General features: G+C 47.8%; 1 protein-coding gene across 4 annotated transcripts in view; it reads right to left on the bottom strand.

The window, feature by feature from the left end:
- CD99L2 (CD99 molecule like 2) overlaps nt 1-5,509 on the bottom strand; it is a 29,440-nt gene extending 23,931 nt beyond the window's left edge. For all 4 annotated transcript variants that reach the window (XR_003944926.2, XM_030228774.2, XM_030228775.2 and 1 more), the window contains exon 1: nt 5,404-5,509. Coding sequence is in view for 3 of the 4 variants with exons in the window: in XM_030228774.2 (XP_030084634.1) it covers nt 5,404-5,461 (58 nt within the window). In the remaining variant the exon portion in view is untranslated. The remainder of the gene's footprint in view (nt 1-5,403) is intronic.
- Nucleotides 5,510-19,420: the final 13,911 nt, after the last annotated feature.

The raw sequence follows: 19,420 nt of genomic DNA, 5'->3' as shown, positions 1-19,420 counted from the left end.
TTGGAGAGGAAATAGCACCAACACTTGCAAACCCAACTGTCTGCAAACTGTTGTGGTTCTGAGATTTTCTCTGTGAAAGTATGAATAATTCACTCAGTTAAGACCATCATTACAAAAAAATGAAATAAGGAATACACTGTCTTTTCAAATATATGTTTAACCTCACTTAAAAACGCTCTATTTTCTGCACGAGGTGAAAGACATGTTTGGGATCTGTGGGTGTTTTTAAAAGCATAATGAGGTCAAGGCTCAGTGCTGTCCTGGGGTGGGGGGGAGTGCTGGTCGGAAATAACACATTCCAGTTTCCTCAGATAATTACACAGAACTGCATGGCATGGGCTCAGTGTCTCTGCACAGTGCAAGAGACAGGCTGGCACCAGCAGCAGAGGCTGGGGCCTGGTGAGTGGGGCCAGGCTGAACACCCACCCCAGTGGAAGCTCCTGGGGCAGAAGCCAGCCTGTGGCTTTGTCACAAAGCGGGGGCTCAGTGTCACTCCTCCTCCTGAGGAGGAGGAGGTGGCTCCTGTCTGAGCCACCACCTGCAAAATCTTGCCAATGCCTCTGGTTTCACTTGCTTTGTTTTTTTTACACATGTACGTGGGGACTGCACCAGACCCTACAGCAAACGGGCCATCACCTTCCCTGGAGATGCTGCTCATGTGGCTGGGAAACAAAGCTCACACTCAGCATCAGCTTTCTGCCTGTGGCACCAGTTCTCCTCCCACAATAAGTTTCTGGGTTTCCTAGACAAGGCTGAAAAGCAAAGGAAAAGAATTCTGGAGTGACTGCAAGGCAGTTCCATAAATATGTATTAGCATTAACTTCACCCCCATCACTCCAGCAGGCTGAGCTCTCAGAAGATCAAACCCAAAGCTGACCCTGAGCAGCTCCACTGAAATCCCTGTGAGTGCAAGGCAGCACTCACCTCTCTCTGTGCCATGGTTTGTATCAGGACTCTGTTTTCTTCTCAAAAGCGCTGTTCCCTCAGCAGTCACGTTCCTGTGCTCTCATCCTAAATCACAGCTAGTGACTCCAGCATCTGGATCCCCAACTTTGAAGTTTCCCTTTCAAAGTCCTTTCATGTTCTACATTTTGATGTGCTACATTCATCTTCTCCTGCTTGCCTCTATTTGAGCACTTCCCCTGATTGTGAATTGTATCAATCAACTTACAAAGGAATTATTGCAAAGCTTTTCTCTTTGCCATCAGTGTTATGTGGTTTATTAAGCATATGTTTTGTTATTAGAGTGGCTTCAGAAGCAATGTCTAATAAAACCCCAGTTTTTCCTTTAGTTAATTGTAAAGTTAGTGCCTTAAACCTCCAGGAGATATTCTTCCAAGAAGAAAACAAATTTGGGTTTAAACCAAGTAGTTTTAAAGGTTTATTCTAGTCAGCTCAGGAGATCAATAGACACTTCTGTTTTATGTGCTTTAAGGGCTGAAATGTTTGAAACAGATGTAAGAAAAAAATCACATTTTTGTAGAGGGGGGAAAAAACTCAAGAGTCAAAGAGCAATTTCCAAGCAAGTTTATCACTAGGCTGGTGGAAGAAAAAAATTCTAAATACAAGTAGAACCATGGAAATTAACTATTTCCACAGCTATGTACATAAATATCTGAGCATGGCACATTTAATTAATGCATATGTGTTCAAAGATCAGAGATAATTTGTAAGAAAACCAATTTGGCTTCTCCTGCTTTGTCATACCCACTACAGACATTATCTAAGTAAAAATTATTCTTTAAATGTATTACTTTGACTCACCACTGATACCTGGTAATTATAACTTTAATAACACAATAATGTATTATATAAAAGATTTTCATCAGCTTTATACAATGCTGCTATCTCCTTTAGTTTCTACAACAATGCCAAACCCAGCCTTTCTGTTCTACTGAAAATAATTCCTCCCTGCAACTCTTCTGGAACATCCATGGCGAGTGACCCTAGCAAGTGATGGGACACAGAGACACGGGGTCACCTGGCACTGGCAGCCCTTTTCTGCCAGCTGCATTCCACAGCTGCCCAGTGCAAAACAGAGTCCAGACAGTTGAAAAAAACATCAGGAAGAGATGGCTCCTTTCTGCTTTGCCCATGCCCTCCACTGGACACTGTGGTGGGGAGCCGGTGCAGGGGAGCCGCCCCCAGGCACTGCGGCCATCTGTGCAACAGTTACACCGAGCTAATTGCACTGTCTGATACTGCCTTTACATTTCAGTAATTGCTGGTGGGTGCAGGTAGCCACACTCGGGAGGAGAGGTGCTTTGTGAGATGCTGTCTGTGAAGACACGGGCGACAACACAGCTTGTCATGCTGAGGTGGCAACTTTGGAGGACACGCCCAACTGCTCTTACTGCCGCTGGGAGAGTGAAGGTTTTCTTCAACCTTCTCTTACAAAAGGTAAAGCACAAAAACTGCACGTGCTCCTTCTGCCTGGCCTGTGAGAGGAAACCTTGTGCTCCCTGCAAAAAGCCCTCAGATGTCAAATTTGCCAGCTTTCAAAGAAAACACATTAATGCATTCCTGTACTGGCTCATGAGACTGAGGACAGGAGAGGGGAAAACAACAAGACTGGTAAGCTTCTTGCTCAACTCTTACTGTTGTCCACAAGCATGTGGTTAACCCTGAATGACACATAAATATGAAACATAACTACATTCACAGATCTGTGAATTGCAAACAACATGCAACGTTCTGGCACAGGGAACGCCTGCCTCTGGCTACAGCCAATAGGCTTTGCAGGGTGTTTGGTTTTCTCCACCTTCTCAAAACACTTTAATGCTTCTGCCCCCCAACACACTGGGAATAGGGCAGAGTTAGCAGCACTGGCCAGTGGGTTGGGGCGCTACAAGCAGTGCCTGTTTCCAGCACTGCAGCCACAGGCAGACAGGCTGTGGGCAGAGGTTGGAGGCACAGACAGATGTGGCACAGCTGTGTCTGAGAGCCCAGAGAGGGCACTGAAGCACAGAGCCACCAGTGAAGGGAAATGCACTAGAATGTGATCAAAGAGAAACCCAAACCTATTTTTTTCCAATTAAAAAGTGAAGTTTGCTCCTGCTTTACTGGACAGTCACAGACAACACACACATCAGTCTTGTGTCAGTAGTGGAGGTGGACCACAGCTGCAGGAATCACGCTAGGTACTGATTTTGTTGTTTGCTATTCTTAGTTCTTGGTAATTTGTAAATCTCTGAGCTTCTAAGAGACTGGGCTGCCCACAGCCTGCCTTCAGCACTACTGGAGCAACTGTTTCAGAACAAGAAGCCAAAAAAAAAAAAAAAGAAACCCCGCTGGGGAACAGAGGCAATGAAGAAGTGTGATTTCTATTGCTGCTGTTCTGGAGAAATTGCAGAGAATGCCCTGCCTGGGAAACCCGCTGCCTTGCCACCACCTGTTCCGTTCCCGTGGGTACAGGATGCTGGCAGGGAGGTTGTGCTGGTACCCAAAAGGCCAGGTCAGTGCTTAGGTGGGGAAAGGCTCCCAAGGCTCTTTCAGGGTGCTGCAAAGCCGTTCCAACACAATTAGGAGAGAGAAAGGGAGGAAGGGAGGAGCACCCACGGGCTGGGAGAGCCGCTGCCGGGATACCCCGGGGGAGAAAGCAAAGGCCAGGTGGAAAGGCTGTGCCGCACACCAGCATCCGGGCTCGGTGTGCCCCGTGTCGGCAATGCTCTGCACGGGAGGGGAGCCAAGAGCAGAGAACTCCCCCTTGCAGCGATTGCCACGGAGAGGCAATTTAAACAGTTCGGAGAGGAGACAAACTTAATCTTGTTCAATTACCTGTGAAGTCTCACGCTGGCAGGAATGATTTATGAATATTTCAGTGAAATTCATTTTGATACAAACACAGCCAAGGATATTTAAGAGCTGGACTCTGCAGCCCAAGAGCTCCAAAACAGCATTTTTGTTTACCCACATTGTGAAAAAGACAAAATGCAAATAGCTTTAGTACTGACTACCTAGATTTTTTTTTTTAAACCCAAAATCAAGATTATATGCACCATCTCAGCTCAGCCTGTCAAACTGATATCCGTCAATTAAAAATGCAGCTGCTAACCTGGTCAGCACAAGCAACTCTCTACTACGCTGTTACCATTACAGGTGCACAAACAGGTAGGTACCAAATGCAAACAAGCTAATTCCAGGCTGACTCATGGAAAACCTAATCTATTCCAACAGCAAGAGCTGCTTGGGTTTCTGTTCACTGTCTGCTTTGATGCTGATATCTTCTAATCAGTCTGTGCTTGCCGGGTGCCTCCTGGTTAATAACAGATTTTGTTTAGAAAAACTTTCCTGATGCTTTTTACAGAATTCTTGTCTGTTTCCTCTGTATAACATTTAGAAAGACATTTCTTTTCAATTCAAACACACAGCTTTTTAAAAGTACCATTGGGTTTTTTAAAGGAGACAAAGAGTTGTGGTAAACTTTGCATTGATTATAATTTCTTCTTTCCTACTCTCCTAAAAAGAGTAGTTTATTTTTTCCTTCCTAGTTGCTGCTTAGCTGGGAACGATTTCTGGGTTAGACTGTTCTGATCTGCAGAAATAACAGTGGGACAAAAAAAGAGTGAGAATACAACCAGCAGCCCGACTAATTTGGGTCACACAGAGAATCCTCTAATCCAACAGCTCAGCGAGCAGACAGACAAACCCAAACTCCTTTGGCGGTGACTCCATGGCTACCTCTGCTCAGGATTAACTGAGCCCCAGGCTGCTCCAGAGCTTTATACCAGCAGCATCGCGCTTGCTAAGCATCGCTGTCACACTGTCACCCGAAGGCAGCCGCTGCGCTCCGCGATGCGTCCATCAGCAGCACTGTCACGGTGATCTAAGGCAGGCTGGAGCCGCCCCACCTGAGGGCACGGCTGCGGGACCGGCCCCGTGGCAGCAGGGGGAGCGGGAGCAGGGGCCGGAGCCTGCTGGGCCCAGGGTGGGGGTCGGCAGAAGGAGGGGGGGACAAGGATGGTCCGCGGCCCGGCCCTGATGCACAGGCTGGCACCCCGCCACCGCTGCGGACTCGGGGTGCTCTGCGCAAGGCGGGGCCCGAAGGGGGCAGCCCCCTCCCCGAGGCGATCCCCGGGGGTGCACCCTCCCAGCCGGGGCCTGTCCTCGGGGCGCATCTCCACGGCCCCGTGAGCCCCCACCGGGGCAGGCACCCTGCTGCCGGGGGGAATATCCAGACCGAGAAGCCCCCATGGCGAGGGGGCCGCACCGCCTGCATCCCTCGGGGGCAGCATCCCGCGGGGGCCGCATCCCGCGGGGTGACCCCGGCCGGGGGCGGGGGTCCGCCGTTCCTGGGCCGAGCCCGGCGCCGCGATCATGCGCACAGCTCACCGCGCCCCCCGGCCCCTCTCCCCCGGGCCGCCCCCTCCCGCCGCCGCCCCCGGCCCGGCCCGGCCGCCCTACCTGCGCCCAGCAGCGCGGCGAAGGCCAGCAGCAGCCCCAGGAGGCGGCGGCCGGCCATGGCGCGGCTCCGCTGCGTCTGCCGCGGGCTCGGCTCCCCTCTCCGCCGGGGCGGGACGCGGCCGTGAGGGGCGGGCGCTCCGCGCCACCGCCCCCCGCCCTTCCTGCCGGGCCGCGCCCCCGCCCGGCCCCGCGCAGCTCATGGGGGTGTCTGCAGGAGAGCCGAGGGGGTGTCTGGAGGGGACCCGCGGGCCCGGAACACGGCCGAGCCCCGGCACCCGCCGGCCTTTGCCTCTCGCCGAAAACGCGGCCCCGGCGCGCATCCTTCCGCCACATCGGCGTCAGTGTCGCATCCGCTCACCCGAGCGGGGAGATGCGGGCGGCAAACAGCGGTGGGGGACGCGCAGGGAACGAGGGAGGGTTTGGGACTGCTGCTGCCAGCCCCGGCGCCGGGGGAGCCCCGTGTGCCCGCAGCCCCGGGCAGGGACGGCCGCGCGTTCCCTCTGGGATGGGGTGGTGCGCGGCCTGGGAGCTGTGTGCTGCTCCAGGGACAGTACAGAAGTACAGGGGAAGGAGCTGCTGCAGTTTCACCCTTTAATGCCAAGTATTTAACGTGGAGGTTACGGAACTATGGAATTGTTGGCTGGAAGCGACCTCTGGAGGTCTCCAGCCCAAAGGCCCCATCGGAGCGGGACCCATGGATACCAGGTTACCTCAGCCACAATCACGACTGAACACCTCCAGGGCTGAAAGCTCCCCAGCCTTCCCAGAGATGACCAATGGCCCGCTACCTTGGCAAGAAGATTTTCCTGGGTTCAGTCTGCCCCTCCACTGACCCTTTGGCCATCAGCCCCAGCTGTGTTGGCTCTGTCCCGTTAATAACTGCGCTTGAGTAGCTGTAAAGTGCCGTTAGATTTGCCTCAGCCGCCTTCTCGCCAAAGCAAATAAGTTACCCCTTATGCACTGGCTGCTAGACCCTCTTCTCTATGGATCTTTTGAACGGGGGTTGGAATTTGTTTATAACAGGGTAAACATCTTCTTTGTGATATTTATAGGTTGTTTTGCTACAGAAAAGGGGCTGAGGACGCAGCCTATTTTTAGGAGGTATTCCTGAAGCTTTACTGGGACTGAGAGGCTGAAGAAGTGTCTGGGGTCATCGTAGTCCCATGTCACCTCACAGCAGCTGGTACACGCTGCTGTTCGCGGCTGCTCCAGCCGAGTGTCAGGACTGCCTTGGGTCCAAAAAGCCCTTTTTCTGTCCTCGGTGGAAACATTACCTGAAAAGATAGTAGGGAAAAAGACCGTGATGGGGCGGGGTGCAGGGAGGGGGTCCTGTCCTCTGTAGAAGCGCCTGGGCTGAAGGATGCGGTGGGATAGCAGGGAGAGGGATGCAGTATTTCTGACTTTCATCTGGCCACAGAGCAAACTGCAGGCTCCACAGTGCCTTGCCTTGTGGGGGCAAGATCTTTCCCACAGTGCGCGCGTTTCTGTGAGTTTGTGTAACTGGGCACGCTGGTATTATCGGAGCTACAGACACTGCTGTGCTGTGCGGTTCTCTGCTTCTGCAGCAGCTGAGGGGACTAACGGGCCCCAGATAAGAGAAGCCGTGCCGGAGAAGATGCACCTCAGTTCCTACACTTAGCCGTCTGTACATCCACGACATTGCCTCTCTCCCTGTTCATACAAAGATAAATTCAGGACTACGGTCCCGTTCGTGTCAAACTAAAGGAAACTAGCAGGACAACATTTGTACCTTCCCAGCCTGGTTCCCAATAACCTCTCCGTGTGCCATTTGCATTTCAATGGCTTTCCAAGCCTCCGGTAATTGTTGGGGGAGGAGGCGGGTAAAAAGGCTATTATTATATTAGCGTTGGATCAGCTTTAGCAAGCCTGAAGGCATGAGAGAGAGCATCGTGCAGCTGATGCAACCCGTGACAGTATATTGTTTGCCGTTCTGTGCGAGCCTGGGGTGTGCACCGATGCCTGGGAGTTGATTCATAATTACAAAGAGATGTATGAATGTAGCTTTGAATGGGCAGGAAGGCAGCAGCAGCGCTGCGCTCCGAAGCTGGAGGGAAATAGGGCGGCAGGAACCAGGATTTCGTATTGGAATCAAGCATCTGGCTAAACCCTCGGCATCCAAGGGTGCCAGCCCTGGCTGGTCGTGCCCAGCTGGAGCTGGGCTGTGTGCGGCAGGCACAAGTTGTGTCTTTAAGGAGGCCGAGCCCAAGGCAGCTGGAATGCCTGGGCCCCGGCCAGCAAGTGACTCAGCATCGCCTGACCTGTGCCCGGGAGCCGAGGCTATTCTTGGTTCGGGCTGTGTTTAAGGCAGCTGAGCTTAAATGGTTCCAAATTGCACCACAGAGGATGTGTTGTGAGGCTGGAGCCTCGAACACAGCATGTTGTTTGGGGCTGCAGTGCCGTCTGCCCGGCGGATCGCTCCGAGCTCGACGGAGCTGTGACCTTTCCGTTTTCTTCTCTTGAGCGAGAATAAAGCTGTAATCTTTAAACAGCGGAATAAACAGTCATCAGAGAAACTCTCAGTGGAAAAATATACTCGCTTTCTATTATATTTTAACAGGTGTCATGTTCAACTCTTCTAGCTCCCTGGGCTTAGCACACTTGTTTTGTAACTGAGCCAAAATATGGGAAGGGGAAATGCTGATTGGGAAAGGTAATACTGGATCACACAAAATTCTGAATCTTTTTAAATCTATTCAAATGATTTAGCAGGCTCAGAACATGTAATCTGTTAGATCTCAGAGCCCCTCACTGGCGCTAATCAATTACCCTCGGGAAGTGATGGACCCATGAAAAACATCAATTTAGCTACTACTGAAGTGCTGGTGTTTTAAAAGCAGAACGAGCTGTCATGTAGCAATGCACAGCCTTGCCACACCTTTATCCGAGATGGAAAATGAAAATACACAATTTAAAGCAAGTAGTTTCAGGAGCTGAACTATCTCCTGCCTGAGGTATTGTTTTATGGCAGTATTTTCAAATACAACAATTCTTTTTTAAGCATAAAAAATTTGCTAATTTGGAGGGGCAGCTTTTAAATTCTTTAATGAAGCTGGAATACATTTGGCCAAATGTCCTAGATGCCTTGTTTTCCAAAGTCTTGATTAAAGTTATGATCCAAGTGGTTCCTTAAAAAAAAAAAAAAAGGCAAGCAGCAGTAGGAGATAGATGAGAGCTACAAGCAGTAGTAGGAGATGGGAGCTACAAGCCGCTGTCAGCCTGCCCCACGCAGCAGCCCGCGGCTGCAGGACTAGAGGATATTCCCGGGCTCCTCAGCCCCAGCTGCATGCCCGAGCCGAAGGAAGGAGCAGGTTTTCAGTAGGTTTTCCTGAGCAGCGGGCTGGCGGCTGGCCCCGCTGCCGGCTCTGGTGCTGTGCCAGAGCTGACATCCAGCAGACTTCGCTGCCCGCTGCCAGCGCAAGGAGCGGCTCGGGGGCTCCGGGACCCGGCTCGCTCAGCCTGCGGCGCTCTGAGCTGGACGCGGGCAGCTCCTGGTGGAAGTCACGGCTGAGTAGAGCTCCCTGTAAACAGCCTTACCTGCTCCTCACTGCTGCCAAGTGTCGAGTGCTGCTCGGTATAACCCTCTTCCCAGAAAGCCTCCGGTCTGTTTCTTTGCATAACCGATGCATTGGGGAATTTTTGTACAAGGTAATTTTAAGTCTGTCAGTTCTCTGCCAACACTGGCTGTCTAGACTGTAGCTATAATCAAAGGTGAGAGGTAGGTTCCTAATTACAGTTATTCACACCCTGAAAGATGCCTTGTCTGTATGGAGAGCGCGGGCACCTTACATAGGTGATTGAAATGGGTTTGACTGTTCCCTGTTGTGTGCTGGATCTGCTGGGCAACTGCTTACAAATGCCTCACCTTGTGTAAATCAAGTGCTTCAGTGGCACTCTTAAAGGAGAAATGTTAGTAGTACTCGGATGGACGTTAACTAGAGAGTGCAGTTATTTTTGGCCAGTCCCCTGGGAGCAACTGCCAAGCATTTCCTCTCATTTCAAACCTGGTTGTTCCTGCTGAGAAAGTCTGGGTCAAGGTGAGTGCCTGGCTCTTCCTCGGCTGTCTATGCCATTTAAAAGGGAAAGAGGAAAGGAAGCCGAGCAGCAGACTGGGTGTGAGGAGTGGTAGACTGCTGCAGGAGCACGGGATGAGAACAGGGATGAGAACAGGGCTGCTTGGTATGGTTTATGTACCAATGAAATGCACCTGCTGGTACCCCAGCATCCATGTAGTTTTAGAATAAAAATGTTGAAACATAAATTAAAGGGAGCAAATTAATTCTGGCCTCATTTCCTGCAGGATGACAGCCAATTGGTTGAACCAAGGGATTTGAGCACCTGTGTGAAACTGAAGGGAGCAGCACAAGCCGTGGTCCCTGTGTGAAAGGTTTTTGAGTCATTAAAGCTCCTGGGTGGACAGGCTCAAGCATCAGTGTGGGGACTTCAGCATCAGGTGGAGCAGGCAGTCCCTTCTGTGGGAGCACGACTGGAGTGCGCACAGGGATGGGCTCACAGGTGCCAAATGGGAGCTGCCATGGCCAGGCTGCTCCTCTCCCACTTCCCAGCACTCTGGTCCCAAGCCAGGCACTGCTGGCTTTTGTCAGAATAACTATGATCTCCCTTGGAAGGCTGCTGGGGCTTTGGGGTCAATTCACATCTCTTGCAAATGCCTTAGGAACTTATATTTGTTCTCTGGATTCCTAAAAAGCAGATAATCCTGGTGGGTTCTGTGGGTGGTTTTTGTTTTGTTGGTGGTTTGTGGGGTTTTTTGTCTGTTTTTTTTTTTTTTTTTTTTTTGTTTTGTTTTGTTTTTTTTTGGGGTTTTTTTTTGTTTTCGTTGTTTTTTTTTTTTTTTTGGGTTTTTTTTTTTTTTTTGTTTTGGTTTTTTGGGGATTTTGTTTTGTTTTGCTTTTTTAATTTCCACCAGGGACAGAAATTGCTGGCTGAGAATCTGAGGCCTGAACCAAAAAAAAAAAAAAAAAAAAAATCTCAAGAAGCAGTGTAACTGCTCTGGCCAAGATTTTTGTTTTTTCTTAGCCTACTCCAGAAGTCTGCAGAATCCAAAAGGGCTATAGAGTGTGAGGTGACATTCAGTGCATCAATGAACAGCTGTAAAAAAGCTTTTCTGCCTTTCCCAGCAGTTAATAACTTCATTGCACAGAACTTAGTTTTTCAGAAAGACCTCATGTGATTTTTGGCTGACTGAGGTGAAGACTGTTGAGGAATGTTCATAGTTACAAGCGGGGAGAATTTTTTTTACAGGAAAAACCCCCAAACCTCAGACAAACAAGCTTGCTTTCACCAAAGTCTTTGTTTCTCTTGCTGAGAGTGTGCAATATTGCCTGAAGTAATAAAACAGTGCATAAAGCAGCCTTATTTGGACTGAGAAGTGTGGAAGTTGGAGTGCGGAACAGGTAGTGTCAGGGCAGTCAAGGTGTCTGTGTGGGATTTTTCCCTCAGACTGGACAGGGCTGATTGATGTGCCTGGGTTGGTATAATGGCAAAGGGCAGGGACAGCTCAGGGCTGACACTGCCTGGGAGCAAAGTGTGCTTGTTGCCAAATTCTGGATGCTGGCTCTTGCAGAAGAGAGATGAGTCTGTCTTCTTGGCTCCTAAACCTAAGGGAGACTTATCACAGCTAAATTACACGTGTCCCTTGGGAAGGCTTTTGAGGCCAAAACCACTAAAACCCCAGATTCTTTCATCTAAATACAGTCCTAGGAAATTACCATAGTCTCAATCTGATATGCAGTCTCCCTTGGACAATGTTACCCCTCTTTCGTAAATAAGGGTTTGCTTGTTTACTCATCCTTCTACCTGTAATGGAAAAGTTCCAATGAGTATAATCAAAGTTATGTACAAAAAGGGAAACTAACATTCTAAAGTTATTGCATGTGGGTTGTTTGGTTTTTCTGTAACCATGCCACAAAATTTTATAATTGGGCGGTAATTTTATATCAAGTATTGTTACAGGTTCAAAGTCCTGTTGAAAAGCACTCATGTGTCAGGTTCATTCTCTGTGAATCTTCTGTAAATGAGGGAGTTAAGAACCCCAAATGCTGGACAGGGGGTTCTTCCCAGACCCCAAATTCTTCCCAGAATGCACAGGTGTTCCCTTGCTGGGACCATTCCTCACCACAGGCTGGTGATCTCTACCACCTTAGCTGGATAGATATTAATTTGATGGTTTTAATTTAGTATTATGGGGATAATTTTCTTTTTATCAAACTCTGAGGATAAATATTAAGTGCTGTTACTTGTGACTTAAAACTAGAAAAAACTGATAAAATTCAGGCCAATTTCCTACAGCTTCTGTTGTGCTTGGGCTGATCTCCACTGTCTGGAGTCTGTGACCTGACCCCTGCTCGTGGCCCTCATGGTGACATGAGTGGAAGAGGGTACTCAGCCTACTCATGAATGAGGTTATCTGCTGACAAACCCAGTTGTTTCTACTGCTGATGTCACAGAGAGGTTTGCCAGGTGCAGCAAAACTCCAGGGCTAGTAGAAAGCAGAGCTGGTGGGTGTTTAACTGTTGACTTAATGAACAGAGAAAAATCTGACACTATTTTGACATGTGCCTGAAGTGATGCTGTCTTACACTCGTGCGCCTTTGAATTTTGTTCCTGTCTTCAACTCTTTTCCCTCTTACTGTTGCTGTACAATAATGCTTTCCTTCTCCCCTTCCCTCCTCCTATATTCCTCAACATCTTCATGATTTTGGGAGAAATTAGGAGCCCAGTCCTGCTCAGCATCCGAGCAGTAACAAACCAGCTGAGATGCAAAAAGCCAAGGCTCTGCAGCAGAGCAGGCTGACACATCAGGCAGCCCTCCAGCTGCTGGGAGGTGATTGCAAAGTGTAAATAAACCCTGCCTGGAGTGGAGAACAGAATCAGCTCCTCACCAGCACAAGCCTTGGCAGAAAGCACGTGAGTGCACAGATGTATTCAAGTTTTGTCCTCAGCTTGTCAGTCCAGGTGCTCTGGGCAGGCGTAGAAGGGAATGGTGCTAAACATCTGACAATCAAAACAGACTCTTACTGCTGGATCATAGTACAACAACCAGCTTTCATGCCCAGACAGAATTCCCACTGGTGTCAAAGGTTTTATTTCCACTGAGAAATTGGTAAGCGCTGTGGATTTTGGAATATTATCAACAGTAAAACAACAGTCTGGACTGTGTTTTCCCTGCTGTTGTCATGTGAAACACTTAGGGGTGACCGTAAGTGTAAGTCTCTGGTACTGTTTAATTTTGTTCATTTGATGGCAGAATAGCTGTCTGCTCTGTTAATTAATTTCTCCTGCTGTGCTTGGGTCTTTCACGCAACACTGGGGAAAAAAAGGTCTTCAGGAGTGAGACGATGTAGCACAAACCCACAAAAGTTGTTAGAGGGACCCAGGGGAGCTGAGAGGTTTGGAAAGGCAGATTTATTGTTTAAAACTGGTTTTCCTGTAGAGCACAAGTATGTGTGTCACTGCAGCATCAGCGGGCAGAGCACTCAATGGCAGGGGTCTGCCTGACCTGCAGACTGAAAATCCATTACAAAATTCTGTGATAATTCACTATAAACAAGTTCATAAGGGATGGGGAAGCTGTTTCTCTCCCATTCAAAGCTGCCACACCTTTTTACCGCTGGGATGAGATTTGTGCTGTCTCCTGCAGCTCCACTCTGGGCTCCTCGGGCTGGAGTCATTCCTGCTGTGGTCAGGCTGGGAGCTGTTCTCACAGGTGAATAGCACTGATGATAATTAAATTTTCATTCCACATCTTGAGCCAACTCAGAAGTGTAAATATTGTTACTGCTGTTTTACAGGTGAGGGGAAGACGTGTGGGCAGGAATGTGATTAGTCTGGAGAGCTCAGCCCCATGTTCTCCCTGTGAACTCAGAGCAGCTTGCACTGAGGGGGAGACCTGAGAGAGGCTGAAGAAAAAGACCCCCTGTGTTATTGCTGCTCTGTGAGAGGCTGAGGGCCCCAAAAATCATAGAATGATTTGGGCTGGAAGGTACCTTTTAAAGGTCCTCTAGTTCAGGCTAAACATCAGGTTGTTCACAGCCCCATCTGACCTGACCTTGCATGTTTCCAGGGATGAGCCCTTCCCCACCTCTCTGTGCCAGTGTTTCTACACCCTCATTGTAAGAAAACCTTTCCTTGTATCTATTTAAAGTCAACTCTTTTAGTTAAAACCATTACCCCTTGTCCGATCACAACAGGCCCTGGTAAAATATTTGTCTCCATCTTTCTTGTAGTCCCTTTAGGTACTGGAAGGTGTTTTGTCCTCCTGGATCCTTTTCACCTCCTCTGGTCCTGTTCCAGCAGGTCCATGTCCTTGCTGTGCTGAGGACCCCAGATCTGGACAGAATGCTTCAGGTGCTGCTTTCTTGGCTCCATGCAGAACACCACCAGCTTTGATTTGTGTGTCTGAGCTGTTGCATGTCTGGTGGTGTGGGCAGTGCACCAGAGCCCAGGCTGGTGGGGCTGTCACCATGCTCTTTCCAGCTGTTGGGCCCAACACTCACCACAATTCTTTCCTTCTCAGCATCTCTCCATGGGCTGGCTCAGTGCTTGGCCCCTTGCTGCTGCCTGCATGAAGACTACGGAGTGGTCTGTGTGTCTGGCATGTTTGTGTGTGTTGTGGCTCTTTGGAAGAGCTCAGTGCTTCGAGCCTACTGTTTTCCAGATGCAGTGTCTACCATGCCTCTTCCTCCTGGTGCTGTCCCTGGTGGAGTGTTTGCTACATCAAAGCCCAGTTTGTGCTGTGAGCCGATCATTTCTCTGGTATATTTACACTTGTAAAGGAAGATTTTTTTTTCCCCCCTTGTAAATATCACGGCACTTCTGTTGCTTCTGTGCTGGCCCATCTGTGCACCATTTTCACTTGTACTGACTCATGTTCACAGAGAGTAAGAACTGTCTAAAAGTGTTTTAATTTCTTAGTTAGAGTGGAGCCATTTTGCTTTCCTGGTTAGCTCAGAGGCAGATGTGTGCTGGGGTTTCTTTTTCCTAATGACATCTCTGGACTCAATTGCATTGGTAAAAAAAATTAATCACTTTTCAGTTCAGATTTTTCAAGACTTCCTGTATTTCTAGGGTTTGTTCTCTTCAGCCAGATGTGCTTTCTGCCTGTTTTCTGCAAGGCTAGAAACCACTGGGTGTGCCCCCCCTCTGAAAGCAGGTACAACATCTTTAGCCTGCCATAAGGTTTCAACTTCAGATATTCTTGAAGAAGGAAACTTTAGTTGTTCATGCAGGTTGCATTCAGCCCCCTTGCACTGTGCTGTGCTCTTTATCATGAGTGATCACATACTCATTTTCTCCACTTCTGTCTCACTGTAGAACAGACCTCTATGGAGACACCTGAGGCTGTTCTCAGAGTAGACAGAAGCTATTTACTGAACTGCTTTTGAACACTTTGACTTGTCTTTGCTGCTCCATGTGCACCCAGGGTTATCTTCACTGCCTACAGGTCAGACCTTGCTCTGTGGCCAGGCTCTTTTCAGTAGCTGCTTCTCCTGTGTTCACTGAGATGCAGTGTCTGTGTCCTGCTCAGCCTGACCTGCCCCCAGCTCTCCTCTGGCCTGGTACCCCAGAGATCCTGCAGCCAAAGGGCACGTTTGCAGTGAAAGCTCTACAGGCCCTGTAGCTGCAGAGGTGTCCTTGGGCTCTGCTGGATTCTGTGTGTGTCCCCTCACTGGTGTGTCTGGCACAGTGGGGCACCAGGCTTGCTCAGCACTGAGGGCAGAGTGAAATATATGTGTGTGTGTGTATGTGTATGTATATACGTACCTATACATGTTTATTTAAGTCTGAGGCTGAAAACGGCCAAATTGTGATCCTTCTCTCCCCCTGACAATATGAAGAGACATGTCTCACAACAGTCAAGTCTGCCAGTATTTCAAAGTGCTGCTTTTAGAAGCATGGAGTTGTGAGAACATTTCAGTAAATTACAAAAAGACCCTTTTAACAGGGGCAAAAGAGAGTCTTTTTCCTTAAATATATTCTTGGGAGAGACACAAGCCATTTCAGCCAAAATGAGAGTTTAGCCTGAGGCTGAATCCAGCTGGAGAAATTTTCAGCCTAAACAATTAATTATAGATGAAGTTATGAGCAACCAAATCTGGAGTTTGTACAACAGTCACGTGTAATTACAGCAGCCCTTTCAGCTCTGGAGCACTGGCACTGGTGTCAGTGCAGGTTCTGGGGTGACTCTCTCAGGAAGGACTTGCAGAGCTGTCCTTCACACCAGATAAACTCTGGCTTGCTTTGTTGAGGGAATAGGACCAAACATTTCACATCAGAAATCATCTGCTGCTGAAAGATGAATTAACTGGTGACCTTCAGAGCACTGTCTTGTCTGTATTTGGAGTTTACCCAGGTCAGGTTTAACCAGGCTATTATGTTCCTGTTGCACGTGGGAGGCTGTGATGAAGAGGGAGCCTCCTATGACAGGGAACAGCTCAGGCAGAAGGAACTGGGATGGCAGAGATTAATGGGGCTGCATCCTGCTGGCAATATCTCCATCTGAGCAAGGCTTTCCTGGGAAACTGGAAGGTAAACTCCTGCTGGTGGAGGCTGTCTCTTGTGAAAGAAGCTCCTTGCTTAGCAGGGAGAACACATGGAGACTGCAAGTGTGTCCTGAATGAGTGATTCCTCATGGAGATGCTCATGCCACACACAAACAGCTTTTAGAAGCTTGCACATGGGGAAATATTCTTGACTCTGGCTGCTAAATTGAGCTGCTTGTGAACCCTTTCAGCAGTAGAGATAGTGCTGACAAATAGTCATCTTTGGTGATGAAAGGAGTGCAGGTGAGAGGAAATTTTGTGGGAGGAGATCCTGCTCTGAATTTCTTGTGGAAACCGTAATTATGTGATTCAGTGTAGAAAGGTATGAGAGTTTCCAGTGAAAGCTATGAAAAACACTTAGGGAAGCAGCCTACAGATGAGGCTGCTCATTCAGACCTTATCTATTCATGTGGGAGCGTGGAAACCTTAGCACTCTGCCTTATCTCCTCTCCCCCGGGAGATCAGTGTGGAGAGAGTCTGACCTCTCCCTCAGCGTTTCAAATCAAACCTGCTGTAATAGTGGCTTTGGTCATGCACTGCCTCAGTCACTTAATGAAATAATCTTTTTCCCTGCCCTTCTGGGCAGAAATATGTCTTGCCCAAATTCCAGTGAAGTGATACCTGGAGGATAGCTGTAACTGAGCAGAGCAGTGGCAGAAACACCCTCCCTCACTCCCTGCAGGCTTTCCCTGCAGGTGCAGAGCTTGGGATGTTCAAGGCAGTGGAAGTTTGTCTCTCTCACTGGGGCAGTTCCTATGTTTATGAAGAGGATCCTTGTTTTCCCTTGCTCCCGGGCTTCTGCAGTTCCCTGCAGGTTTAAATTAACTTTGATTCAATGTTTATTAAAAGCAGTCAGTGCAAGGAGAGTCTCAGATCTGGAATGGATCTTCTCCAAAAACAAGAGCACCTCGGTGCCAGCACAGGGGTATCCATACAAACAGCTCTCAGCCAGAGCTGGCCAGAATCTGTTTTGCTTTCTCACACTTGGAGCTGGGATATTTTAAAGGATATCAAGCAGTAAATGCGGCAAAGGGGAAAAATTGTTACAGACTGTATTTGGCAGGAACCCAGCAAAGATAAAATACCATACGTTCTGTGCAATGAGCTCCTACATAAATGATTCATTCACCAGAACACAGCTGGGGTCAATGTCTTCTATTTGAATAGCCCAAAGTTATGCAAATATTTTATGTGGATTTTCTAAAAAAGAAAAAAAAAAGGCAATATATAATGTTCCAATAAAAAAGCTCTTTATCTATGTAACTTTTAAGAATCAAAATCCCACAAGAACAGTGTCACTATGTTATACACATATATACAGCAGCAAATGACAAGATATGCCCTAGAGATGCAAACTATGAAAAGATTGCTTGTTTTCCTTTGTTTTGCCAGCCAAGTCTGTGTTACAAATTGTGTGTTGTGGAGATCACACTATTTCAAAATATCAAACTGCTAATTAAAGAAACTACTCAAGGAAACTTTCCAGTAGAACAATATATGCTGTGGGATAATAGTAGTCACTATTTCTTTAATGAGTTTCTTGCCTAACCAGAATTTCTTACAATACATTCAGTGCAGCCATTCAGTTAGATTATTATGAATCACATGTGTATTATTTCTGATTTGGTATTAACATAAAAACTTCTGATGAACCATAGTACTACAAAAACAGGTCTAGTGTACAGAATGGCAATATCATTCCTGCTGATAAAAGACTGGAAATGAAGGTCCTTATGCAGCAATACAATTTAATGCTTTAGTTTCCAGACTTAATTTGCAAAGGTGCTGGGAAACTACAGGTCCAGCTGAAGCCAGGAAGGGCAGGGTGTCTCTGGATGGCCAGGCATGTCAATCCACAGCTTGAGCATTGCTCTGCAGTGCAGCATTGCTTTCTGTGGGATCTGCATCAGCAAATGGTCATGGGAGGGAAAAACCTGTCTTGGTGTTGTAACATGGCTGCTTGAGAGCAACTTGAGATTTTCTTAAACACTTATATTTTGCTATAGTCAAGGAATTTAGCAATGTCATCCAAGGAAACAGTGTATACAAGACCTGTGAAGTGATGCAGGTAGATCAAGTCAGGGAAGAAAGAATGGTTTGGTTGCGTAGCAGAGATAAGAGTGGAGAACATAAGATACCTTTTTAAATCCCCTCTTCCCCATTCTGTGAGAGTATGGTGGTGAAGGTACTCCTTTCAGGTTCTGAATACAAGTTGACATAATGAGGTGATTTTCCAAAAATATTCCAAGAAGGTGTGTATCTTTTTCAGTGGCTTGTTGGTGGTATCTAGGTGCCTTATTTGGTATTCTTGAAAATCCTTCCTTCCTTCTAAAGAGCTTCTCTAGTGTCTATTTTATTTTCTCTGGTGGACAAGAATGACTCCTTGATCTTGGGTTTTGCATTTGCAAATAGCCATTTTTTGTATTCCCCTCAGATGAAGAGAGCAAACAACAATTTAAAGCAAAGCATGCAAGAGCTTGTGAAGTATAAAAGTGAGCTTTTCCTCCTCATATGTTTGGAGAGGTTACCAGGCATTGGATAAGTAGTCCTTGATGAGTCCTTGGTTTGAATTGTTGCATCTGACCACACAGCCACATTCCACCTGTGGAAGGATTGTTCCCCATCTGCCTTAAAAATCTCTCTTGTAGCCTCTGAATGATTTAGGCTTTTCTTTATCATCAGATGAAATGATAATGGTCGTGTTGGAATAATGGCTTTGGGTGGTTCATCCACAGCAGGTCCTCATCCTCACACTGGTTATTACCATGACTTTCACTCATTGGAGCCAGACTTGGCTCTAGTGTTTAACAGGCAAGCCAAAATCTCAGTCCAGTCACTCTGCCCTGAACACTTCCAAAACGAGAGTTGGATGTAGATTGTCTCTGCTGAGTAAATCATTAGTCAGTGTGTTAAGAAGCAAATAAATGTTAATGGTGGGGCTCCTCCATCACAAAGACAAATCAGGGCAGAAAAATGGAAAGGTTCAAAGACCAGTCTACCTGTCTGCCCTCACTGGAGCCATCTTTAGGTGGCTTCTCTCAGTCTGGCAGGCAAAGCATTGGATCTGAGAGTTACTGGTCTGGGAAGCTGTTGACATCTGGATGGTGGAAAGTGTGGAGATGAGAAGTTGGTGAAGGGCAGCAAGGGACCACAGAGTCCCTCAGCACCAACCACGGACTCCCTTATTTTCCTTTATTTAGTGATGGTTATTCCTGCACCTCCTCAGATGCCCTCCCCTCTCCTGCCTTCCAGAGCATTGCTCTTTGCATCTCAGTGGATTTATTCTCCTCCTTATCTAATTTTAATTAAAGCTCCTATCTCCCCCCACTACATAATCAACTGAAGAAAAATGAGCTGGTAAGTCATTGTTTTTACCACTTTGGCAGCAAACAAATGTTATGTCTGGCATGCTCGGCACCAAGTCAGAAAATGAATCA

Source organism: Serinus canaria, chromosome 4A, assembly GCF_022539315.1.
Source record: "Serinus canaria isolate serCan28SL12 chromosome 4A, serCan2020, whole genome shotgun sequence".
In the NCBI taxonomy this organism is placed as follows: Eukaryota; Metazoa; Chordata; class Aves; order Passeriformes; family Fringillidae; genus Serinus; species Serinus canaria.
This window is presented reverse-complemented; position numbering and strand designations above follow the sequence as displayed.